At 48.8% G+C, this 25291-nt stretch overlaps 3 protein-coding genes, 1 long non-coding RNA gene and 5 other non-coding genes across 15 annotated transcripts in view; 7 read left to right on the top strand and 2 right to left on the bottom strand.

Annotated features, from left to right (window-relative positions):
* Positions 1-195: 195 nt before the first annotated feature.
* On the top strand, positions 196-17456 carry DHX37 (DEAH-box helicase 37). Of its 2 annotated transcripts, XM_075167844.1 has the most exons (27): positions 196-369; positions 1127-1296; positions 2396-2508; positions 3265-3592; positions 4312-4460; positions 5254-5346; positions 5820-5916; positions 6302-6415; positions 6644-6745; positions 7250-7364; positions 7698-7793; positions 8406-8482; positions 9230-9368; positions 9627-9703; positions 10293-10525; positions 10968-11079; positions 11668-11774; positions 12154-12342; positions 12471-12595; positions 12865-12981; positions 13107-13279; positions 13686-13800; positions 14226-14363; positions 14699-14793; positions 15256-15329; positions 16297-16394; positions 17062-17456. In XM_075167844.1, exons 1-27 carry the CDS (start codon positions 264-266, stop codon positions 17142-17144), a joined length of 3435 nt encoding a protein of 1144 aa, XP_075023945.1. In that variant the 5' UTR covers positions 196-263; the 3' UTR covers positions 17145-17456. The 2 variants fall into 2 exon arrangements, 1 of the variants encoding a protein (XP_075023945.1); XR_012676470.1 differs by having other exon boundaries at positions 14699-15329.
* On the bottom strand, positions 4454-23674 carry LOC142090250 (uncharacterized). Of its 6 annotated transcripts, none has more exons than XR_012676476.1 (5): positions 23078-23562; positions 20994-22636; positions 17507-17583; positions 14148-15385; positions 4454-4993 (listed from the first exon to the last, which is right to left on the bottom strand). It is a non-coding gene; the product is annotated as an uncharacterized LOC142090250 (long non-coding RNA). The 6 variants fall into 6 exon arrangements; XR_012676475.1 differs by lacking the exon at positions 4454-4993 and adding an exon at positions 23590-23674 and having other exon boundaries at positions 14699-15385; positions 23078-23303; XR_012676477.1 differs by lacking the exon at positions 14148-15385.
* On the bottom strand, positions 18899-18970 carry TRNAA-UGC (transfer RNA alanine (anticodon UGC)). Its single transcript has one exon. It is a non-coding gene; the product is annotated as a tRNA-Ala (tRNA).
* The window catches only part of SCARB1 (scavenger receptor class B member 1), a 36459-nt gene continuing 30191 nt past the window's right edge, over positions 19024-25291 (top strand). Inside the window, exon 1 of the mRNA XM_075167846.1 lies at positions 19024-19226. The gene's annotated coding sequence lies outside the window, so the exon portion shown is untranslated. The remainder of the gene's footprint in view (positions 19227-25291) is intronic.
* TRNAD-GUC (transfer RNA aspartic acid (anticodon GUC)) lies at positions 19210-19281 on the top strand. The gene has a single exon. It is a non-coding gene; the product is annotated as a tRNA-Asp (tRNA).
* On the top strand, positions 19703-19775 carry TRNAF-GAA (transfer RNA phenylalanine (anticodon GAA)). Its single transcript has one exon. It is a non-coding gene; the product is annotated as a tRNA-Phe (tRNA).
* TRNAD-GUC (transfer RNA aspartic acid (anticodon GUC)) lies at positions 20018-20089 on the top strand. Its single transcript has one exon. It is a non-coding gene; the product is annotated as a tRNA-Asp (tRNA).
* Positions 20451-20522, top strand: TRNAA-UGC (transfer RNA alanine (anticodon UGC)). The gene has a single exon. It is a non-coding gene; the product is annotated as a tRNA-Ala (tRNA).
* On the top strand, positions 23600-25111 carry UBB (ubiquitin B). The gene is made up of 2 exons (XM_075167849.1): positions 23600-23817; positions 24338-25111. The coding sequence occupies exon 2, from the start codon at positions 24344-24346 to the stop codon at positions 25031-25033; it is 690 nt and encodes a 229-aa protein (XP_075023950.1). The 5' UTR covers positions 23600-23817; positions 24338-24343; the 3' UTR covers positions 25034-25111.

Here is a 25291-nt window from a genome sequence, read left to right as displayed (position 1 = left end):
ACCCGGGAGGCAACGGAGGAGCGGCTCGGCCAGGGTGGCGGTGGCGGCCGGCCCGGCGGTGCCCGCGCTGGGCCGGGCCGAGGCCGGGCTGCCGCGGCTGAGCTCCCACCCCGAGGGCTCCGCCCCCGCCCCGCGCCTGCGCACGCCGCCGCGCCCCGCCCCCTTCTCGCGAGACCGCGCGCCCCCCGGAAGTGAAGCCGCGGGGAGTCGCACGTGGGGTCGCGCAGCGCCGGGCAGGGCCCGCTCCCGCCACCGCCGCCGCCATGGGCCGGGCGCGCCGCCGGCACAACTGGAAGGCGCGGCTGCCGCAGGGCACCGCGCAGCCTCCGCCCGCCGCCGAGCCGTTGGAGCTGCCGCTGGAGCTGGGAGGTGCGGCGGGCTCCGGCCCGGGCGCCGTGTCGGGTCTCCCGGCCCGGCCCGGCCCGGCTCGGCTCTTCCCAGGCGTTATGTTCGTTATTGCAAACTTGGGTTGTTAACGTGGCTGAAGTGACCGTAGAGTTGCTGAGATTAAGATTATTGTCCTGTCTTTACTATGTTTTTCTTATGCTTTCATTGGAAGCATTGAAGTTATTACTTAAAAGTATCTTATAGGCTTTGCACTAATAGCTCTATTAAAGCAATTACTGCATTTAAGCAATTCTTGATTAAAGTAATTATTAAAAATACGTTTAACATTTGCATTCTCAAATGTTACTTCTAAAAAAACCCACGTTTATTATACTATTTTTATTATTCAAACTTTAGTAATACGGGTTTTTAGTGTTAAAAACCGCTTCTGTCTGGGAGAGGCAGGAGGCCGCGGGGTCACCCCATGGCGCGCCGTGTCCTGGGCTGCTCCAGTGCCCCCCGACCCCGGGGAATTAAATAAAAAAAAAAGGCAAAAATTGCATAATGTTGTTGCATAAGTCAAGGAAAATTGCCCTAATGGCTATAGTAAGCACAGGGTTATCAGGTCCCAAGTTTTATGGTCTTTTGCCCTTGCTGATGATGTGGGATATTTTTTTGGGGGGTGAGGGTTGTGTTTGTTTAAAACAGCTAAATCTGGTATGGTTTGTGATAAGGCAGTAAGCAGTGTGCTGAAAATAATCCTCCTGGCACAGGTGAATAATCAAACAAATGCTTTCAGATGAAGCAACGCTGAAGGGAATTGATGGAAGTAATGCCCTGGTCCTGCCAGCAAAAAAAGCAAAGAAGAAAAAAGTAGCCTCTGTTGTGCAACAACAGAAGAAACCCCTAAGCAAGAAACAGAAGAAAAACCTGCAGAAAGTTTTAGAGCAGAAAGAGAAGAAAAAACAGGTACATTGCTGCTTGCTGGTAACTCCCGCTTTGTGACTTCGATTAAAATCATCGAGTTAACTTAATATCAGCGCATGGAAAAGGCTGATGTTGATAAGCATCTGCAGAGGTTTCCCTTGCGCTGTGACTCTGGCAGTCCCCGATACGTGATGTGGTCGCATCGCTGGCGTGAAAAACGGCAGTGCTAGCGAGCGGCGTCGGGGCGAGAACTGCCCGGGGCGTCTCAAGGACGTGCAGATGCTGAAGTTTAAGAGTTTATGTTACAACAGCGTTAGCCATCCCTTTGCTGGGTGTTTTGGCAAAAATATGCCATCACCCATGGGCTCTTGAATGTAACTCTAGTGGGGAAAAGCATTCCCCTCCCTCTCAATGGATCGGGTGTTGCAGGAACGCATAATTTCTGGGTCCTGGTCGCCACACTCTCTTTGACCCTGACCGAATAGATGTGTGTTGTGAAGTACATCACTAGCAGAGTAAATGACGTCATATTTTAAAAGCATTCTTGCAGATTGTATGAGAAGCTTTGTCCTGCTGCAGAATGCCAAGCTTGAGGCACCCCTAACTCTGCTACTGCTGGCGCTTCCGAAATATTTATTTCCAGCTCTTGTATTTTTTCTGTATGCAAATGCAGCTTTTCTGTCTTTGTAAAAGCTTTCCAGGCAGAATTCCTGTTCAGTTTAGTGTCTGAATAATGGCTTTGACAAACGAACTCTATTTTTGGAGGTAGTTTAAAACTGCAGCTGTCTGACCTGCGGCCAGCGCTATGTCCCGCGTGAGGGAGTTGAAGGGAGGCTTCCATTGCTCCAGTCCTCACTCCAGCATTTGAGTTCAAATCCATTTTCTTCGCTGTTGTTTGAAGGGTGCAGCTGAGCTTTTCATTGCAGCGGTGAAGGGTCAAGTCCACATTTCTTCTATTTTTGCTCTAGTGCAGGGCTGAGATCTTCATCGGGCCGGACTGACCATGTAGCAGCAGGAACATCTTTACAACTTCACAGCAAGATTTGCCAGAGCACACCCTTTAAAACTCAAGTGCAAATCTTGAAATGAAATTATTTCCTGGTGAAAATAAGCACTGATTTTGGTTGTTTTTCCCAAATAGCGAGCCGAGTTGCTGAGCAAGCTGAATGAGGTCCAAGCTTCTGAGGCAGAAATGAAACTTCTGTACACCACTTCCAAACTGGGTATTGGGGAGCGCATGTATCAGACTAAAAGGTAAAGCATTATTTGGAAAGAACCATTCTGATTTATGGCTGTTGTTGAAAACTTGGCAACCTTCATAGCTTTTTTTGCTTGATTTTTTTTTTTTTTCCTTCTTACTTTGTACAGGTTCTTCAGAATGGATTGATTTAAATAATTTTCTATTTCTATCTGATAATATGGTAGTTCTTTTCTTGTTTAACTGACATCCTCTTAGAGGATGTTAGTTAAAATAACTTGGTCATCCCTTTTGTAAGGGACGAGATGGGTGACAATTATATCTGCATACTCTTACAAATTATGCTAAACTACATAGTTGGTGGATAAACATTTACTTTTTTGTGGTATTGGAAAACATTGACTGATGCGGTCCTTAGTTGCTGGATTTATCAAGTGCTGCATTTAGCAGAAGCTGAAATAAATTAAGCTACTCTTAGACATCTTCTAAAGAAATTAATAAATATTGCTATAGAGCGTGCTTAGGTATGAATCCAGCAATCAGGTCAGCGAGGCTTTACCTAGCAGAGTTGTGAAAACCTGCAAGAGTGGAGATCCTTGGAGAACTGGGTTAACCTCTCTGGGTAACCTCTTCTGGCACTGCACTACACCCAAGGTGTAGAAGTTTTTCCTGTTTGAGCAACACCTGGGTTCAGGCTCAGGCAGTGACTTTGGATGACGTGACTTTTCTGATTTGTGTGGAAGATGTGTCTGGCTTGAGGTCCTGGAGAATATTGACCGAAACGTAGTCCACATGTTGATGTTTTGTTCTAGGATGATACAGGAGCCAGGGACTGCTGTTCCTGAAAAGATCAGGAGCATCAGCGGTGCAAACAAGAGAAGACACAGCTCAGACTCAGAATCGGAGCCTGAGGAAGAACCCAGTAGCTCTGAGGAGGAGAAGGAAGAGCAGAAACAAGAAATTGAAAAGTCCTCAGCCAGTGGTTTGAATACTGCTGAAAAGCCAGAGGAAGGCGTGAAGGCGGCAGCGGCTAACCAGCAGCCGGCTGCTCCTAGTGCGCCGGTTTGCCAGACAGCCTCCAACAAACCGTCCTGCAAGCCTGCGGTTTTCATTCCCGTGGACAGGTCTCCTGAGATTCAGGTGAGGCTCTGTGAACAGTAAAGTGCTTATTAAGGGGCTGGAGATTACGGTGTCTTCCGTCAGGTTAGGTCACTGCAGGCGCTGTAGCATTATCTTCTGTCTCCTGCTAACGCTGCGCGCAGCAGCGTGCGCTTAGGGTCCTTGTTCTGGCAAGTTGTACCTGTACATCCCTGAGCTTTAAGCCTGTCTAATCTAGCAGAAGGAAAACTACTTTTGTTTTAGGATATGAGCATTTATCTGGAGTTTTAAATATAGAATCTATTAGCAGTCTTTTATCGTTCTTAGCTGGAAAATCTTGTGAAGTCACTTTTAGCTTTCCATTATGCTGTATCTTAGGGCAGTTTTATTCCATTTGCTGTAGGTAGGGTGTTCTGTAGAAATGGGAAAAGCTCTGCATGTGTCTGAACAGACGAGACAGAATTGTGAAATTACTTTTTGCTTGAAGTGCTAAATTAATAAACTCAAGGGACTCTGAAATTTCACAAATTAAAGTGCAGGGCTTGCAGCTGCTTTCTGGGAAGCTGTTCTAATGACTTTAGTTCCTGGACGTGCTGGTGTGATGTTCACTGGTTTAGAGCTTTTCAAGCCTCAAAGCTTGCAGAATTCCTTTTTGTGGGTTTTATAATCTGAGGAAGGTAACAGTTTTCAATCCTGGGGAGAACAAAAAGGCAGAGAGAGACAAAACAGTGCAACTAAAACATGTGTTTTGTATTATTTAGGAAGCAAGACTAAAGCTTCCAATCCTTGCCGAAGAGCAAGTAATCATGGAAGCCATTAGTGAGAATCCCATTGTCATCATATGTGGAGAGACGGGAAGCGGTAAAACCACACAAGTACCTCAGTTTCTTTATGAAGCTGGCTATGCCAGGTATGAGTCGTCTTTTATTTGCACCAAATGTAATTAGAGGAATTTACGCTGAGCTCGGCCACTTCTGATTTGGTTTCTTCTCTTCTGATGTGGCTGAACTGAGCCTGGTCTTTTCTGTGCAGTGGTAGTGGCCATGTTGAATGGGCTTTTAAAAAATCTGAAGGGAATAAGACTGATTTGCAAAAGTCTCTCCACATAAGCAATCTTTTAAAACCTCTAAGGTAAAAGTTTTCTTCAAAGTCACCGGCTTGTTTTTCACAGAGGGGCTTTATTGCCTGCCTATCTCACATAGCCTCTGCTTACAGAGGTTTGTTTTTACCTTTGCAAGAAAATGTGCATATTTCTTAAGAACAACTTTGAAAATAGCTGTGGCGCCATTGGTAACATTTGTAAGCTTGGGCACCTCGTAAGATGCTTCTTGCAGGCCGCATCAGGGTGCCTCCAGCTTCTGTGCTGCTGCCGCCCCAGCCTGAGTTTCTTCTGAGATGGACCCCGTTGCCAGAGGGATGTCCAGGGGGACTGGAGTTCAGTCTCTGGAATTACAGAGACAACGTTTGGGGAAAAAATTACTGTGATACATGCATCTTCAGATCAATACACGTATAATGGAAGAGTAATCCCAAAGCTTCCTTTCTGACTTTTTCTTCTAACTATAACTAAAGTGATACTGTGTGAGTGATGCTACTTAATTCAGAACCATTGTGCAGAAATCCTGTTGTCATCTTTCCAAGTGTTTCTCTCTTTAAAACAAGCAGCCAAACAACCCCTCCTTTTCTTTCCTTCACCCCTTTAGTTCAAACGGTGGTATTGGGATCACCGAGCCTCGGCGTGTGGCTGCAGTGTCCATGTCCCAGCGGGTCGCTAAGGAAATGAACTTGTCACACAGGTGAGGAGAAAAAAAGCTGAGACCTTGCCAGAAAGATAACGCTGAGATGCTCTGTGTATGTGATAGACTGAAATCGAGACTTGCACATTGCTTGTTCAGTCTTTGGCGAAGAACTGTGGGGAAAGTTACTTATGAACTCCTCTGTGGGGTTGTCTATAAAAAATATATGCAGATTTGTTGCTACGAATGGCTCTAAATTACTTTTTAGAGAGAGCTTTGTGGAGATGGTGCATGGGAAGGGGAGCTACTTTGTCTCCATATGACAAAGCGTCCCATAACAGTGAAATAATTCAAAGTGACATTGCTGTATATCCCAGCTTCTAGCGTTTTGTGTGTGCTAGGCTCTGGAGAGCTGATGGTGTGCTTTTTGTCTTGTCTTGGCATCAAGTCTTAATTTAGTTAGGCTGAAGGCTGCCTCCTGGTCTGAACGTGAATTTTTTGTTTCTCCCAACACTTTTTCCTGTGGCTCACAGAGTGGTTTCATACCAAATCCGATACGAAGGCAATGTTACAGATGAAACACAAATCAAGTTCATGACGGATGGTGTGCTGCTGAAGGAAATTCAGAAGGTAAGTTGCTGTCCTCAGAATTAAAAAAAGGAAAGTATTTTGTATAGCTAGGAAGAGAGGCCAATTGCTTTGGATGGATTTGTCGCCAACCTTTCAGAGCAAAATCACTTTCAGCACCAGAGATGTATTTCCTCTCAACCTTTTATATTCCTGCCCAAGTCCCTAAACGTTAGGTTATCTTGCTGGGTAGAATGAGAGTGTGGAGGAGAGTCTTGGGAACTAGGCTGCTTCGTGTAGGGTAAATGCATTAAACTCTGCTCAAATATGTAGGAGAGACTACAGCCGTGAGGATGGCGGGGTCAGTGTTTGTGTTGCTGTAGCTTGTCTTGACTTCAAGATGGCCTTGGGTGAGGTTTCGTGTGGTGAAATCGATCTCTCTTCTCAGGACTTTCTGCTTTCAAAGTACAAAGTCATTATTATTGATGAAGCCCATGAAAGGAGTATGTATACCGATATCTTGATAGGCCTCTTGTCCCGCATCGTGCCCCTTCGTGAAAAGGTAAGAGCAGCAGCATTTCTGTGTTAGGTGCAGGTGTGCTGGGGAGGGGGATGTTAGATATGAAGAGGCTCTGTGTGAGGTGGGACTCTGTGATGTGGAAGTTGGTGGAAATCTGACGGAAACCATGGAATAACACTCAGATAACATGTTTGTCTTCCCGTACAATCAATAATAACCTGTTTGTGTCCCTGCAGAATAACACAGAATAACCTGTTTGTGTCCCTGCAGAAAGGGCTGCCGCTGAAGCTGATTGTCATGTCGGCTACCCTTCGCGTGGAAGATTTCACCGATAACAACAGGCTGTTTTCTGTTACACCTCCTGTTATTCAGGTATCGTTCTCCTCACTGGGATCTGCGTCAGATGTAACGGCTGAAATACAGTGAGGGCTTCCTTTATGAAATGAATTAAAAAATAGGGGCACTCTAATCTTTGCAGTTGGTGTTGAAATCTTTCAGATATCAATGTAAAAATAGTTGTTTTGTTTAGACTTTTTTTCTTTTGGGACTTGGTATTTTTCTTTCCACTTTTATCAGGAAACTGCCCTGGCGGAATCTGATTATGTTGAAGGACGGGAAGTTACAGTTCAGGAGAACTAGAAAGCCTCAGTAAGAGTTGATGGTCTGAAAGAGAGAAAAGTTTTGGATTTTAGCTTGGTTTTGTGGCGTTCAGGATAGACAACACTGATGACTTCTGTGGGTCCAGTGTTTTGTAGGTTACCAAAAACAAGAGCTGAACAGAAATACAGGGTGCGCTTTTCTAGTCCTCCTGATAAAGCTGCAATGATTGTGCTGGAGTTAAACAGCAAACAAACCTGGTTTGTATTTCCTCTCTAGGTAGATGCAAGGCAATTCCCTGTAACCGTTCATTTTAACAAGAAAACCCCCCTGGATGACTACAGTGGGGAGTGCTTCAGGAAGGTCTGTAAAATCCATCGGATGTTGCCCTCGGGTAAGGTCACTGCCGAGAACCTTTCAAATTCTTTACACTTAACATGTCTAAAGTTTTCCGGGTTGTTTTGTTTTGTTGTTTTTATTTTTGTAAGTTAAGCATGGGACTGCAATGATTGTGTACTTTTACTTAGAAGGTTTTTCTTTACCCTTCAATAAATCATAGCATTAGCATGCTTTTTCAGGGAGTAGTAGAAGACAGATGCAGTCAAACACCCTGTTCCTCCTTGTTACTTCATAGTATATTCGACCTGTCTTCTATCAAGAACGAGGTCTGAAGCTTTCCAATGTGAAATACCTATGCTGAGATTGCGAGTGATTTCTTCTCTTGCAGGTGGGATTTTGGTGTTTTTAACAGGCCAGGCAGAAGTTCACTCTCTCTGTAGAAGGCTAAGGAAAGCCTTTCCCTTCCAAAAAAACAACACTGCAGGTAATGCTATAGAATAAAGGACTATTAAACTTTGAATTTATCCCACTGAGAAGTGAGTTTGCTTTGCATCTAAAAATAAGAGCTTTTATTTAAAAAAAAAACAAAAAACAAGGGTTGGGGAAAGCGCTCATTGTGGATGATTTTGACGACTGATTGTTAAGTTTGTGCTCTTTTGAGTTTGGGGAAAAGGTTTATGTGTATGATGCCTTCTAGTTCCCCAGAATCCGTTGCATTTCTTCACTTACTCTGTTGGTTGTGGATTACAGTGGAAATGCTGCTGCCTGTTGGAGACGGTTTATTTTCAGGATAGTGGAATTTCCCAAGATGACTTTCTGAAGTCAAATTCTAATATAGCTCAGCTGATCGTCTCCTAAAGCTCAAGGCATACAGTTGCTGCTGTCGATCCTCTCTATGGTTCCTAAGTGGGATTAGAACGTTAAACTTGTGTGTCGTCCCTGTCCCCTCTGCCTTCAACGTGACGATTTGCTTCTTTCATACTGCGACACTTTCTGAATCCCCAAACAGATGGGAGTGGGACCAGGCTCTCCTCACTACCTTTTCGGAGAGGAAAGTGTGCTCAGCTAACAATAATTCCACTGGCTGTTTTTGTAGGAGGAGATAATGACAAAGAAGAATCGGTGGAAGAAATCAGAAAATTTAAGAAATCGAGGAAGCGGAGGAAAGTTATGGTAACGTGTGATGGCTAGAATTCCTCCAAGAGACAGGAAGGAGCAGATACCTCCCTGCAAAACCGCACTCCTGTGCAGCTGTGTTTCTCATTGGGCTGCTTTAGATTTGCATGAAGCTTTGCAGCCTACATGTGTCCTCTTCGGGAGATCCAGTAACGCTACCTACACTGATAACTGCTGCATTATGAGCAGCAGAGTGCTAAAATGTGTCCCTGGATATTATGGGCAGGAGATTGATTTCAGATTTGTACTGACCATTAAAACTTTAATGGAAGGAGTTCCAGACTCACTGGCTCCAGGGCTGCTCCTCATCTCGCCGTTAGTTACCCAAAGTGGGACAGATGCATCTGTGGCGAAGGGTAGCGTTTGCCTTCCACCCAAATCCTACATGCGCTTTGTGAGCAGGAGATCTTGATGTTATAGATAGACTGTCCACTGACATTGGATCCTGGTAGCTGAAGGGGCCTGAATTAAAGAAATTTTACCCTTTACCACTATCCTGCAAGTGAAGAAGCTTGGCTTGTCACAAAATGATGTTTAAAACACTTGGGTTATCCCTCCTGACTTTCACAGACACCAAATGCTGAACCTCAGCCTTGAAATACAAATGAAATCTCTCAATCCCTCTCTCACCTTCAGGTCAACAAATGTTCAGAGTAAGTGCTCAGCTTTGCTTTCAAAGCAATAAAAAGCGCTGTTTGTGTCCCCCCCTTAATGCTCTGTGGTTGTCTTTCCTGTCTTTCTCAGACACTCCCCAAAATTGATCTGGACAATTACTCTGTTGTACCAGTGGATGAAGGAGATGAAGACAGAGATGCTGAAACTGATGATGACATTGCAGGGTCTGATATCGACCTTGATTTAGGAGATGGAGACTCAGAAGAAGGTTTGGCACTTAGGAAATAAAAATTCCATATCTCCTGTCACCTGTGAAATGTGTGACATAGCTGTTGTCCTTTGCTAAACTGGTGTGGTAGCACATCAGACCTGTGTCATGGAAAAGCTCTTGAGATTGTCCTGCTTCAGCCTTGTACCAAATACTTTGCTGGTTTTAAATGAAGTGGTGTTTTTGAAGACATTGTTGGGGCTAAGCCTGGAAGTTGACTTACTGTGTATTTAAGAATATTGTTTTGTTTCTTCACAGATGAGAAATCTGATTCATCCCTTCCACTCTATGTGCTCCCGCTCTATTCTTTACTAGCACCAGAGAAACAAGCAAAGGTAAAGGATTTATTGTCACAACGAGTAAATAATCCTTACAGATACGTGTGATCATTGTCTAAAGTCACATGTGCTTTGTGAGTTAAAATTTCCATCTTGGACTGTCCATCAGTGGGCAAACATGAATGGCCCAATGGGCAAGTTGGGATGGGATCGGAGCAGCCCTTGCTTGGGCTGGGAACTCCCTAATGTGCCAGTTCAGCAAGTTGGGAGAGATGAAAAGCGACAGTCCTGCAGCGTGTTAAATTTAGTCACGGCCACGAGGCATGTCAGGATCCTACTGTCTTCAAGCAGTTCTTACAAATTCTTGCGTTCCCTCTTGGGCTTCGGAGGTGGCAGCAGTACGTCTAAATACGACTCAACACTGGTGCCTGCTCCACCTGGAGCCCCCGTGGGTGTTTCTGAGGGATTAACTGAGCTGGATAGAGACCTCCAGAGCTGGAGACAAAGAGTTAGTCTCTGGTCTCACTCTTGGGTTTCACCTGCAGTGCCATATGCATTGCATCCCTTTGCAACCCATCCAAGGTGACTGCCTGTCTTTTTTTCCGTTGTTGGCGATGCATTTCACATGCCCATCTGTTTCTTGCAGGTATTCAGGGCTCCTCCTCCTGGCACGAGGCTGTGTGTGGTAGCCACCAACGTGGCTGAAACATCGCTTACCATCCCGGGCATCAAATACGTGGTTGACTGTGGAAAGGTCAAAAAACGTTTCTATGACAAAATTACTGGGGTTTCATCTTTCAGAGTCACCTGGATATCTCAAGCTTCAGCTAACCAGCGGGCAGGTCGGGCTGGCCGGACGGAACCAGGGCACTGTTACAGGTTAGCTACCTGCCGTGGAGAGAGCTAGGAGAAAGAAAAAGCCCAGTGAGTGTCAGTGTGAATTTGACAGCTTCCCTCGTCCTGCTGCCCCTTCACAAGGACCTAATGGTGCTTGAAACGTTTTGGTTTTGCCTGCTCTTCATTCAGATAGGAGAGGTGAAGCCAAACGTAACTGTCACTGGTGATGTTGGTTTGACAGTTTGGCTTCTCAGGGACCTTTCTCTTGCTGAAAGCCCTTATTTTGGTGGCTAGATTAGCATGGATTCCACTCCGAGCCAAGTCAACGTTTGTGAATAAGGTGGTATGCCCCAACCATGTAAATAATTACATGGTTATGTAAATAGTACCCACAACTGCCTTTTAAATCCCTTGCCAATTTTTCATGCATATCTTTTGAGATAAGTTTCGTTTAAGTCTCTAAGCAGCACTTCTGGTCCACTAGGTTATACTCTTCAGCAGTCTTCATGGACTTTGAGAAATTTTCTGCTCCAGAAATAACAAAGCGACCAGTAGAAGACTTGATTCTGCAAATGAAGGCATTAAATATAGAAAAGGTGAGGTGTAAATTGGCTTTGTACTACAACACTCATTAAAGTGGTTGCCCCTAGGAGCCAGAAACAAACACAAATTGTCTATTGTCATTGCTTGAGGCTGTGCCTTGTATTAGAAATTAGGATCCTGGGACTTGATTTTGGTTCTGCAAATTGCAGAAGCTGCTATGAATTCCACCAGGTCTTAACAGACATGTTTGTTCAGGTAATAAGAGCTTTCTTACATTCTTAGTGAAAAAAACCCTGTCCAAGCAGGGGTTGTGTTTTGGAGATACTTGAGCACTTGCAGAAAGCACAAAACTTAAAGTTAGAGCTTAAAGCAGCCTGCCCTAGGCGGTGGCTGGAGTCAGTGGCAGCTAAGGGTGACGCTGGTATTCCTGTTTCCTAACGTTTTTGTTCTAAGCGTTTCCTCCCATTATATGTCCTTTCCTCTCGCTCCTGACAAATAGCCTAAATGTTTTTCTTTGGTATATGTAACCAGAGGGGAGGGTTTCACTCCCTTCCAGGACTTCTTACTGCGTTCAGACTCGGTTTTTCAGTGGGAGCCATGTCAATGATGTACTGAGAGGCGTTTTCTCTTGGTGTCCGTAGGTAATCAACTTCCCATTCCCAACACCGCCTCCAACAGAAGCACTTGCAGCAGCTGAGGAGTTGCTGATAGCCCTGGGTGCCTTGAAGGAACCCCCTATGACGGGAAGGTAACGTCTGTGGTCCCCCACAAATTTCCTCTCGGCACCAGTTACCGAGGCAGTGGACACTGCTGTTCTCCTGCCTGCTTTTCTGTCTCATCCGTTGCTTCTGAGCGTGTGCTTTTGTACAGAGACTGGCATCATTTTAACAGTCTCTGGTTCACCTGTGTTTGTTTTACTGCCCCGGGTGTGTTTGGGCAGGGAAACACTGTGCTGAGTGTGCCGTGCAGGTGGGAGCTGCCTGAGGAAGGGGAATCTTTCCCCCAGCCTTGGGGACCATCACATAACAAAATCTGAGGAAACGCATCAAAATAATTGGGCTGTCAAAACCAGAAACACAAACTTGTTCTAATGCAGAAGTTACAGGGCTTTTCTCTTCCTCCCCCAGGCTGAAGCAGCAGCTGGCAGCAAAGCTGAGTTGCCCTATTAGCCCCCTGGGCAGAACAATGGCCACTTTTCCTGTAGCCCCCCGCTATGCGAAGATGTTGGCGTTAAGCAGGCAGCACGACTGCCTGCCCTACACCATTACCATAGTGTCTGCAATGACCGTCCGGGAGCTTTTTGAAGAGCTTGACAGGTGAGTGAGTGAGCCTGACGTCCTATTTCCAGGATGCATCCCCTTGTCGCGGCTGATGCCTCTCTTACATTGAGGCCCCTCTGCGTGTAAGCACAATACCCACTTACGCTGCTTTATGTTTCTTTTAGGCCAGCAGTAAGTGAGGAAGAGACGGCGAAACTGAAGGGGAGGAAGGCAAGGCTGTTACAGATGCAAAGGATCTGGGCTGGGCAGGGGCCGATGCAAAAGCTAGGAGACCTCATGGTGATGTTAGGTATTGCAGGCAGCGATTTCCCTGAACTTCCATTCTGTTCTCCTCCCCCTCACCCTCAGCTCTCGGCTTTATACAACCAAAGGCGTCCTTGTGCTGTAGGACTAAGTCCAGCCATATATTTTCTAGGCTGTTCTCTGGGCAGCCTGCCGGTGTGATGAGTGGGAACTGTGATATGCGTGTGTCGACCGTGACAGTGCTGTCCCACAGTTGGTTTAATTAGCGGAACTGATCAGCTGAGTTGTTTTCTCCACCTGACTCTTCACTTCCAGGAGCAGTGGGGGCCTGTGAATATGCCGGGTGTACCCGTAAATTCTGTGAAGAAAACGGGCTCCGATACAAAGCCATGTTGGAAATCAGGCGCTTGAGGGGGCAGCTGACAACAGCAGGTGAGTGGGTTTTGAGAGGAATTATCGTGTTTTATTCTCTTTCAGGGGGTGACGAATCAACTGGGCTGTTGGTTGCAACCTTTTTTTTTTCTATTGAATCTGAACTCACCTTTTTTTCCCCGCAGTGAACTCAGTCTGCACTGATGCTGGCCTCTATGTTGATCCAAAGATGAAGCCCCCAACAGAAGCTCAAGCAACTTACTTGAGACAGATTGTGCTGGCAGGGCTGGGGGATCACGTTGCCCGAAGGGTTCAGGCAGAAGAGCTTCTGGATGACAAGTGGAAAAATGCCTACAAGGTAAACAGCTGGATTTGAGCAAATTCCTCCTCCCTGGGTGGCAGAAAGACACTCCTGTGCAAAGCTTGGGCTTCTGGCTGGATGCAGTGTTGGGGCTGCACGTGCTGGCTTTTTGCAACTTCTCTCCATAGAATTTAAGTTTCCAGTGTTGCAATTTCTCAGTCCTCACGTAGGAATTGTTATAAAAGAGCTAAGAAGTAGCATTAGTCCATCTTGCAAAGTCTCCATCTTGCTTGATGTCTCCAGAGAAGGTGAAGCAGAAAATTACAGGGTTATTAAAAACCTCCATCACTTAAGGAAACCATGTAAATGTATATCTGAGAGAGCCTGAAATTAGATGCAATCAAGAAATTGGATTGCCAGTAACTCATCTTACTCTGCTTCCATCCTTTGTGCTTTCTTAAAGACTGCTCTTCTGGACGACCCAGTGTTCATCCATCCAAGCTCAGTGCTCTTCAAACAACTCCCAGAGTTTGTGGTGTATCAAGAAATTGTTGAGACTACAAAACTGTATATGAAAGGTGAGACTGCTGCGGTCCCTACTTGTTCTGCAGGTACGGTGAGGAACTCAGAAATGCCTTAGCAGAAGGTTTCCCTTGCTGCAGTGACCAAGTGCTCTCTGTGCTTGGTGGTCGTGCCTCCTGAGATTTGGATCCTTATAGTTTCTAGATCTGGACTAGGGGAAAAACTGGCCTGGTTTATTATTCCTCTAGCAGAATGGGCTGGAGCAAAGATCAGCTGCTGTGCACCAGCCCCCAGTAAGTCAGCAATACTTACCTATTGCTGGTCTCCAAACAAAAGAATGTAAAGCTGTACAGTTGACTTGAAAAACGAAGCACAAGTAAATCTGTGGAGACGAGATCCTGACCTTTACTCACGGGACTGCTAGCGCGCGGCAGCTCCTGGCAGCCAGCCTGCATTCGGGTGTGTGTTTTTCCTTCCTAAGGTGTGTCCGCAGTCGAACCCGAGTGGATTCCTGCCGTGTTGCCGCCGTACTGCCACTTTGGGAAGCCTCTGGAAAATCCTCCTCCATCTTACTGCCCCGAAACAGGCCGAATTCAATGTCACAGGCCAAGTGTCTTTTGTAAGTGTCTTGAAAAGTGTCACTCAGTAGTTTTGTCCGAGAGCTGCTCTATAGTTACTGCGATGCTGCTTTTAACAAGGCTCTCAGCAGACCCAAAAGGTCAAGCTCAGCTTGGACTGTTCGTAGAGCTTAACAGCAGTAGCTCCATGGGATTCGTAGCATCTTACCGTTGGCACGGCCGTTTTATGCCCGTCTGCTCCCCTGTTAAGGGGCAAGGCTGGTGGGCGGTGGCAGTATCCTCTCCACCTCTGTTAGCACCTACGTTGTCACATCTCCTTTAGAAATTACCCTCCTCTTTGAGCATTTAGGAGACTCAGTGTGATCTTTCTTTCCAGATCGAGTTAGCTGGCAGCTCCCTGCTGTGGAAGTTGATTACCCAGAAGGTATTGATCGCTACAAATACTTTGCCAGGTTCCTGCTTGAAGGAAAGGTAAGTCTGATCCAGCTGTGTTACTTCCTTGACGTTAGCAGTAAGTTTTTAGCCCAGTTTCTGGAGGAGATGAGCCTTGTGGCTTCTTTCTTTGTGTGTGTGCCCGTTCCTCGTAACTTGCTGGTAGCTGGAGGAGTTTGCTGCAGTTGGTGGGGTGGGGAAGAAATCTTTAAAATAGAAAATGGCGTGAAAATCAGCATTTGGGTGAAAGAGACGCCCAAATTTAAGTCCTGTTTTTGCAAAGGAAAAGAGCTATAGCTCATGTCTTTGTCCATTCTGAGACACAGGAGTCATCTAGCAAGCCAGTCAGGACAAGACTGGTATGGAGACATGGATGGGACAGAGATGGTAATAGAGGATATGGGATGGAAATCTATAGCAGTCCAAGTTCATTGATGATTGTCTCCGCAGAACAATTAATTTACCTTGTTCATTACATACTTGTTATCACACATCTTTCAGGTCATTGAAAAATTGAGTTCTTATAGCCGGTATCTGCTGTCCAGTCCTCTCATAATGCTGAAGACATGGTCCAAGTAAGTTGTTAAAAACAAACTTAAGTTTGTTGTCTCCACCGAACACTTTTAACTTCCTTTTAAAAAAAAAAAAAGTAAAAATTAAAAAAAATTCAATGCTGGGAAGGGTGTTTTAGATAGTGATCTAGGCTGTAGCTGCAGGGAGAGGAAAATGAGTTTTCTTACCAAGAAAAATTGTGTCTCAAGAGAATGGGGCTATTGTAAGGGCAGTGCAGAAGCACACAGCAACCCGCTGGTCACACTGACCTCTGCGGGCGGCTTCATGCAAACAGATTGCTCACACATGTAAGAAACCGTCAGAGGAACACTGTTACTTTCCTTGCTTTTCTTTGCAGTTTGGCCAATCACACTGTCTTTATTTCTTTGCAAAAACATATTGCCAACAGACCTTATTTTTCTTGGTTTTGATTACATTTAAAGAAATGTGGCCCTCAAAAGGACTGTCAGCTACTGCTTCCCTTGCTATCCCCCCGGTGTTCTCTCTTGTTTACCAAAATAACCTTTCTCCGAGTTTTCTATGAGTTTTCATCGAGTTGATAGATGCCAGGATTTTGAAAGACTTTGTTAAAGTGACTGATGTCACAAATTGTTATCCGAAGGTCCCACAATTACAAAGTATTTTCCTTTTTTAGGCAATTAAGAGTTCAGGATGGGACCTGTGGATTCCTTTTTGCTTTACTGTGTGCTATGCAGCTGCATAGCAGACAGCTTCATGCTGTCAGCAGCAAGAGCAACCTGCTACTTCTTTTAGCAACAAAAAGTTGTGGAACAAACTACTTCTAGTGAACTTTCTTGAGCCGATGACATGTCTCTGTATCCAGAGGTCGTGTATTTCTACGTCTATATTTAGCCTTTTAAAAATACTAAGAGTATGAATTCAGAAAGGTAAGCTGAGTGCTGTAATGCTTTGCTAAACTGCGCTAATGAACATTGTTTTATTGCGCCATTTTATTTTGGACCGATTTAGACTTCAGCCCAGGACAGAATCCCTCCTGCAGGCTCTAGTTGCAGAAAATTGTGATAATCGCGATGCTTTACTGGCTGCATGGAAGAAAAATCCTAAATGTAAGTCCTGCTTTCTTAATTATTAGTCATATCAGTGCAGACTTTGATTTACGTCAAGCACAGTTGGCATTTTGAATTATAATTTTAAAAATGGATGGTTTCACTTGATACGCTCCAAATATTTGCCATTTTCTTATCAGAAACCGTAATGCTCTGTGTTTGATTCTTGTGAAGAACTGGTGTTTCCTGTACTTTAGAAAGCAACATTACTTTGTATTTTAAGATTTTTTTTTTCTTTAGTTCTAGCCACAGTTAAAATGTTTGGTTTGAGCTTTTGAAAAACTAGACTATGATGGTACTGTCAGTGCATACAGGAAGAATTCTTTGCCAGGTAGAAGAGATTTTGTTCAATACTAGGGTACCAGACTATGCGAGTTCTTTTATAGAAGCAGCAGCAAAGATTAAAAAAAAGAATTACAATTCCTCCAAATGGGATTGCGGTGATGGCTTCCACCCATACGTGATACTTTTATATCTGCATGCGGATGTCCAAGCTTGAACGCTGTCCCAGTGATGGAAAGTTGGTTCTTGCTCTCAGCAGGAGAGGTGCCTTCCTTCCCCGGCCTGCCTGCGGGCAGGGGGGTGCCACAGGACCTCGTCCTACCCGAAAAGCCACTCCGGTCCCTGACTCCCGTAACCATCTAATCGCTCCTCGCTTTTGTTCCAGATTTGCTCGCAGCTTATTGTCAGTGGATCCCTGAAGCTATGCATGATGACCTAGCCAAGAAGTGGCCACCGGTAACACTGTGAAGTGCCCGACTAGTTCTTGGGGGACTCCTTTCCTCCGAGATGTTTCAAGAGCTTGGATTTCCTTGGAAATCTGATGACACAGATGGACTTGCTAACTGTTAGCGATACCTTTTTGTAAGCAAACGGGGTGTTACTCTGGTTTTCTGCGAAGCCCTCTGTCTTCTCAGAAGCCCTACCAGCTATTTCGCTGGTATTTTGTAATGTTTGGATAATTTTATCCATTGTATTTTACAGATTGGGTTTTTTTAAGTTTCTCTTTGGACTATATTAGTCATATGGACTACAATAAATATGTATAGTTCTTGGTTTGGACGGGAGAAATGTTTTCTATGTGGGATGCTGCAATAAGGAGAATTTCAGACCTTTGGGGACCCTTCCTCATGCGTGACTGCAGCTCCAAAACGCAGACTGAACCTGTCGTCCTCGTGGTGGGTTGACCCTGGCCAGCAGCTCAGCAGCACACAGCCGCTCGCTCCCTATCCCTCCGGCAGGGCAGGAAGCGCAAAAGTGAGAGAAATCGTGGGTTGAGATAAAATGAGTTTAATTAGTGAGGAAGAAGACCAAGAAGAAGAAAAAATCGGAATGATGCAAAAGCAATCACTCACCACCTCCCACACGATGACCGGCTGCTATCCGAGCATGGCATACAGCACAGATTATCCCTGTGGCCACCTCAGGTCAGCTGTCCCGGTTGTGTCCCCTCCCGGTGTCTTGTCCACCCCCAGCCTACTCGTGGGGGAAGCAGAGGGGGGAAAAGAGAAGGCCTTGACGCTGTGCAAGTACTGCTCAGCAACAGCCAAAATACCCGCGTGTTATCAGCACTGTTCTAGTCACAAATCCCAAACAGCAGCATCTGGGCTGCTGTGAAGAAATCAACTCCAGCCCTGCCAGAGCCACTACAGTCCTAATACTTCTTTTCCTGCTTCTCTAGGAGTTTGCCATGAATTCAGAGTATCCATTCATCTTGCTTTCAATAATTTTTTTTCAAATCTCTCCTCATACCTGGCCTGGTGCTGCAAGCACGCGGATCTCCTGGTGCCTTTGCTCTGCCATGTGGTTTGCCAGTACTGTTCTGTATAGCCTGGTGCTCCTGAGCCACCCTGCCTTTCACGGCCTGGAGCACTTTGGGAATGCAGCAGCTCTTAGGAGACGGGGCAGACTTTAACCACGATATCTGCTCATTTTGCAGCAAGAAATTTTGGTAGTCCCAGAAGAAAATGTACAGCTCGAGTTTACCTTTCCTTTCACCTAATGTTTTTCCTCCTTAGTCAACCCTGCGCTCCAGGTGTGTTAATTTGCTGTTGCTTGTAACACTGCGCTAGGAGAGGGGGGGCAGTGGCCCTCCTGTCCCCACGTTCTGGAGGAAGCTGGTGCAACCCAAGCACAGAAGAGGCTGGGTGCCTGCACCCACCGCTCCCGCACACTTCCAGGACACAAGTAAGTGTTAAAAATACCCTGTTGCGGCTGCGTGTTTGTAATGTAAATGCCGCAACGCCCTAGTGTTTAGCGATAACCACAGGCACGAGGGAGCTGGAGCTGTTGGCTGGGCTCCTTTCTCTAGCAAGAATTGCAATAGAAGTTTGCAAACTGGTCTGTGCTTATGGGAGGGAAGGAAAAAAAAGGAAAATACACCTATTTACAAATCATAAAACTGAAATTACGGCTCCTCTGGGAAATGGGGCGAGAGAAAGCGGAAACAACCGGCTTGGCGGGACGGTCGCCCGCCCTTTCCCCGACGGCGGGCGCAAAACAAGTGGAGATGCCGGGGATTGAACCCGGGGCCTCATACATGCAAAGCATGCGCTCTACCACTGAGCTACATCCCCTCGCTGCTGCACGGCGCCGGCGCGGCGCAGACAGAGATGCTGCCAGCCGCACGTCAGGCCCGGCGGGCAGCCCCGCGCCGCGCCGCCTCCCCCGCGCCGCGCAGCCCCGCGTTGCGCCCCGGCAGCACCTGCGGGAGCGGCGCGGGGTGTGCGCGCGGCTTTGCTTGGGGCGGGCCCCGCGCTGCGGGAGGCGGCCGAATCCTTATACTGAAAGGCGGGAAAGGAACTTTGCGTGCCCGTCCTCGTTAGTATAGTGGTGAGTATCCCCGCCTGTCACGCGGGAGACCGGGGTTCGATTCCCCGACGGGGAGGTTGTGCGTTTTGGCGCCCCGGCTGCCGTTTTCCACGGGCGGCCCCCCCGCAGGGTTGTGTCTGTGGAGCGGCGGGACTGCGTGACGCGTCACGCCCCCCCCGCGGGGGGAGGCTGTGGGGGGCGAGGTAACGCAGGCAGAGCTGCTTTTTTATGCCAGGGGAGGGGGAGCGGGATCCGCCGCTCTTCCCAGGGTGCCTGCTGAGCACGCCGCAGCTGCTACCGCCGGTATTGGGGGGTTGCCGGGGGTGCCATCGCCGCCCTGCGGGGCACTGGAAGGCAGTGCGAAGGAACCCCTGAGCGCCCCAGGAGCCGGGCCCTGACCCCGCGTGGGGAGCGGGGCAGGCGACAGCCAGGGCCGCGGGCACCCACGGGTGCGCTGGGCGGGGTCGTATCAGCGGCCAGTATGGCGGCTTTCGGCCGCCGAAATAGCTCAGTTGGGAGAGCGTTAGACTGAAGATCTAAAGGTCCCTGGTTCGATCCCGGGTTTCGGCAGAACTTTTTTCTTTCACCCCGCGGGTGACGGCGAGTCCTTTTGCCGCCGAGCGGAGCGAGGGCCGGGTCTGCGGTCCCCGCACCGGGCGAGGGAAGCTGCCGCGGGTGTCACCTCAGGCGCTCACGCGTGTGGTGTTTTTGCGGCAGGAACCGGTTCCACGCGGGGGGCGGCTGCGGGAAATCCCTTCCCAGCGGCGGTGGCTCGGGTATGGCCCGGCCCGCCGGGACACCTTGTCAGGCCGTCCTCGTTAGTATAGTGGTGAGTATCCCCGCCTGTCACGCGGGAGACCGGGGTTCGATTCCCCGACGGGGAGGTTGCGTGACTTTTTTTTTGTTTTGTTTTACGTGATTTTTTCCTCCCGGCACGGATTTTTCTAATTTCCGAAGGAGGAAAAAAAAAGCAGAGTTTTGTGTGTGCGCACCCAGAGCTGTCTGAAGTTCACCCGTAGCTTTGTACACAGCCCTACAGCACTCCCAGCCCGATGCCGGGAGCCGCATGGCTGCCCGCGTCCCCTCACTGCGCGGGGCGCTGTCCGTGCCCGGGCACCTCAGCCCTCCCTTCCCGCACGTCCTCTTCGCTGCTTTCCCCCCGTCGCCGCCGCAGCGCGGGCAGGGGAGCGCGGCCCCGGCCGGCTACGGACCTGGCCGCCAGGCAGGGCGGGCAGCGCGGGGCAGGGGGATGTAGCTCAGCGGTAGAGCGCATGCTTTGCATGTATGAGGTCCCGGGTTCAATCCCCGGCATCTCCAGGAGAGTCCGCCTCTTTTTTGATTTGGGGTTTTTCTTCCCCCCTAGATGTATCTTATCCGGGCTTAAAGTTGCCACGTCACATTAAACAGCAGAAAACTGCACAAAAAAGGCCCACGGTGGCAGTTTCCCAGTGTCACTTGGTTCTCCTCAGGGCTGTGCAAACACACGATTCCCGTGTCTCTCCGGGTATTTCATTGCCACGCTGAGGCCCTGCAGACGCAGAGCAGCCCAAAAGGAGGAAGCACCAAACCCTGAAATGCAGGGGGACGCTGGCCTGCTAACCCCGCCTGACACCCCTCCACCCCAGAACCTAGCGGAGCTGGCTACCTGCAAACCTGCAGTCGGCACAGCGCTGGCTCGGGGTGGCTGCACCCCATTCCCAGAGGCAAAGGGGAAGGCACAAAAGCCGCGACACTGCGCTGGCTGCAGTGCTGCAGGAGCTCTCCCCTGGCTCCGCGGTGTCCGCTCGCCTCTGCTGTCCGGCTCCAGCTGGGGGCTGGCGGGCAGCCCCGTGGCAGCGTGACCGGGCTTCGCTCGGAGCCGTTCGGGAGGAGCTCTCGGGAAACAAGCTCCCTGCTTTGATCTCCTGGGGTTGGCCGGGCTCACACGGTTCTGTCTCGCCCAGGAAGCTCTTCAGAGCTGGGAGGGCTGAAAGGTACGGCACAGAGAGACCAAAGCCCTCGTAGAGCTTGAAATAGCTTTTATCTGCACAGTTCAGTCACCAGCTGTTTTATCTGCGCTGTTACCAACAGCGTATCCAACTTCTCTGGTAGGGAGAGCGGACTAGCGACAGATGTAAAATGGCATTTTCTGCCAGAGTGGTTAAAATGCTCCTTGTGATATTTATTTACTCGTGTTACTTCTAGTTGTTATTTTGAGCCAAATGTTTGTCTACAGCACTGATAAGTGCAAGATCCCCGTTGTAAATAGCTCCCTGGAGAGGATCTCTCTGCGTGGCTGTACTTCTGGAATATACCCTGCACATGAATAGAAGAAAGAGATGGTTCCTGCCCCAGAGAGTTTGTAGTAACAGGCACGAAGTGACAGACTTCTTGGCACAGGAAATCAGTATTTGTCAGTATAATAGGTCATGGTCTGTTAGGACCAACAGACTACTATTCGCCAAGCTTGTCTTGAAATCGTAGCAAGGGGTACTGGTTCAGACAGTGCTGGAGAAACACGGAGTGGCTTTGTTCGCAGAAAGCTCAGGAAAGCATGGTTCTCCTGCAAACCAGCCGGACGTATTTAAGGACTGTGTTGCATCAGGGCCTAACATCTGCCTTGCAATCTGAATATAACACAAATCTGAACCTTTAAGGTGTGCTGCTCCACCGTTTGATTCAGACGTCAGGTACAAACTCACTCAGGATGCTCCGTGGTTGGCTGCCTACACTAATTAGATGAAGAACAGCACTGTATCATCTTAATTTCTTCCCATTACAAAACTCCATCTTGTCATGAAATACATTGCCATGTGCCTTTTCGACTACTTTCAGACCAGTCCTGAGTGCTTACTCTGTAACTAAAAGAATAAGCTCAGCATTATTACCCACTTTCAGATGAGGAAAGACCTAAATCTGAAAGGCTATTCCAATCTTTTATATTTATACAACTGCAAATGCATACAATATAAGCCACTGAGCACGATCCTAACCTGAGAAGAAACCAGAAGACTTTTGTGGATTTTTTTTCCCCAGCTAAGCAACCCGGGTGTTTGAGATATTATTACTATTGCAATGATGAGTTTTAATACAAACGCAAGGCAGCAGAGGCTGAGAAGCTCCCCAGGCCATTCCCCTCCTGTAAAAGCTCCATGTGTCAGGCAGTGCAGGCCAGTTTCCCTCAAACCAATCACAAAGCTGTTGCTGGGCCTCCGCTCCCTTCCTACTGGTGTGCAGCCCTGGGTGTTATCTGTGTCCGTTTGGTAGGCAGCGGTTTTCCTTGGGTGCCGGCAAACACAGGATTTTGTAGGCGGACTGAACCGAATGGCATCTCACGAGTCTTGCAAACAAAGCCCTATTTTGTTCTCAGCTATGCCCTTGAATTGCTGTATAGTGTGACTAGGATGGCACAGGAGCCAACAGAGTGCAATGGAGATCTACCAGAAGGTGCTCTGTAAGTGAGAACAGAATAAGAAATAGGCATTATTATTTCTACTTATGATTGATTTTACCCGAGTGGCAAGGCCTTAGTCCTGCTTTATAAACTCCATTATATCCCAGACGCATAGTCCACTTTATGTGTGCATATATATACTCACTGATTATATCTCGGGCAGATAGGCTGTCTGCAGGACTCCGATCTCTTTGTCCATCAGGCCTTTTTTGTCCCTTGTTTCACCTCTCCCCTTTCCGGGCTCCCTGATCTCCATCCCCTGGCAGGAGTCTCCTGCAGCCTCCCTACCCTGGTGTGGTCTCTTCAGGCTGCTCCGGCCTCAGGCCCTGGCGGGCATCCCCGCATCATGACGGCTGACACCAACTTGTTTTCCCTGTGCCTTGCTCCACAGGCCGTGGTGGCACAGAGGGCCTGGCACAAACCTGCCTGCAGGCCTCACCTGTGCCTGTCCCAGTGGGTTTGTGCCTGCTCACACCGGTCCCGCTCCTGGGTGGGGGAGACCACGCTCCCCCGCCGCTTCTCTCCCTCGAGCGTGCTGGAACACATCGGATATTTCTTAAATAAAAATACACGGCTTCCTTCGGACTAAAACAACGGTCCCTCTCCCTACAGGCACCTCAGGAACTGCCTCCCAGTGAGGCCCACGGACAGAGCTGCCCCTCACCCTGTCCCAGGGAAGAAAATCAAGGAGGCGCATTAGAAACAGGGAGTTTAGGGGTTAAAAACAGGGAGTAGGGGTTTAAATCCCTGAATAAAACGTAAGGCTCTGACAAGAAGCTTTAGGCACAGGGGCGTCTCCAAAGTCGAGAGGGCTCGGCTCGCTGAGGCACCACAGTCCCCCCCCGCCGCTCCGGGCCCTGGCCCCGCTCCCACGGTTCCACGCCAGGTTTTTCTCCGCGCGCCCTTGCGCACTGAGTGCCGCCCCCCGTCCGCCACTGCGGGCCACCTCACCTCGCGAGGCGCTGACCCCTCCGCGCTGCCGGGCCTCGCTTCCTTCCACGCGCACAGTAGAGCAGCGGCGCGCGCCGCAGAGAAAATAGTGCCTGGCGGAGTGATCTGAGCCGCAAGGGCGGGGCGAAGGAGGCTATATAAGGGACGGGAGGGGAATGTGTGGCGCAGTTGCGGCTGTGTAAGTCCCGGAGAGCGTTGTGCTGTCGGCTTGGCGTGTGAGCCCCCGCGGTGAGTGCTCCGCGGATCGGCTTCGCCGTGCCTCCGCGGGGAAAGCGGAGGGTAGAGCCGCTTGTCGTGGCGGCGGCAGGGCTTAGATGCGTGCTGGGTGGCCGGGCGGGAGATGTGCGTGTGCTAAGAGGGAAGGGGATGCGGCTGGAGGAGATGGCGGGCGGGGCGTGAGCCGGGACGTTCCCCTGCCCCTTAACGGCAACACCACGAGCCGGCGGCGGCGATGGGCGGGAGGGGGGAGTACGAGCAGCCACCGGCAAAATGGCGGCCGCGCAGGCGCAGCGGCCCCTCAAGATGGTGGCGGGCGCGCGCGCTTCGGGCGGGAAGGGGAACGGGGCGGGTGGCCCCGCCTCTTGGGGATGTGGGCGGTACCTCCACTCTGACGTCACAGGGCGTGGAGAGCAACCCCGCGGGTGCGCTGCCTCGGGGCAGCTGGCCTCCTGCTGCTTGGCCTTCCTGCAGCTTCCCAGGGGAAGGAAGGGGAAAAGCGACTAAAGTGCAGTGGTTTCTCTTCCTCCAGAGAAAAATGCAGATCTTCGTGAAGACCCTGACAGGCAAGACCATCACCTTGGAGGTTGAGCCCAGTGACACCATTGAGAACGTCAAGGCCAAGATCCAGGACAAGGAAGGCATTCCCCCCGATCAGCAGAGGCTGATCTTTGCTGGCAAGCAGCTGGAAGATGGGCGCACCCTGTCCGACTACAACATCCAGAAGGAATCCACCCTGCATCTTGTCCTGCGCCTGAGGGGTGGCATGCAGATCTTCGTGAAGACCCTGACAGGCAAGACCATCACCCTGGAAGTTGAGCCCAGTGACACCATTGAGAACGTCAAGGCCAAGATCCAGGACAAGGAAGGCATTCCTCCAGATCAGCAGAGGCTGATCTTTGCTGGCAAGCAGCTGGAAGATGGGCGCACCCTGTCTGACTACAACATCCAGAAGGAATCCACCCTGCACTTGGTGCTGCGCCTCAGGGGTGGCATGCAGATCTTCGTGAAGACCCTGACAGGCAAGACCATCACCCTGGAAGTTGAGCCCAGTGACACCATTGAGAATGTCAAGGCCAAGATCCAGGACAAGGAAGGCATTCCCCCCGATCAGCAGAGGCTGATCTTTGCTGGCAAGCAGCTGGAAGATGGGCGCACCCTGTCTGACTATAACATCCAGAAGGAATCCACTCTGCACTTGGTGCTGCGCCTGAGGGGTGGTAACTGAACTGGCTGGTTGTTGCTTGCTTCAAGTATAAGTTTCTCTGCACTTGTTCATTCCAATAAAGCTGTTGCATCCACAAAAGTTCATGTCTCAAGTTATGTGAACAACTATTTATGCCATTAACCAAATCTAGCTATCTAATGAACTATAATTACATAGCTTCCACGTACAAAGGTATTGCAAAACTGCCTTACGCAGGCTTATGTGTGCCTGGCAAGCGTAACTAATCCTTCAGCTGTGGTTTTCCTGGGGTTGTGTAAG

Source organism: Calonectris borealis, chromosome 18 (assembly GCF_964195595.1).
Source record: "Calonectris borealis chromosome 18, bCalBor7.hap1.2, whole genome shotgun sequence".
In the NCBI taxonomy this organism is placed as follows: Eukaryota; Metazoa; Chordata; class Aves; order Procellariiformes; family Procellariidae; genus Calonectris; species Calonectris borealis.
Note: the sequence above shows the minus strand (reverse complement) of the source record. Positions and strands in the feature narration are given on the sequence as shown.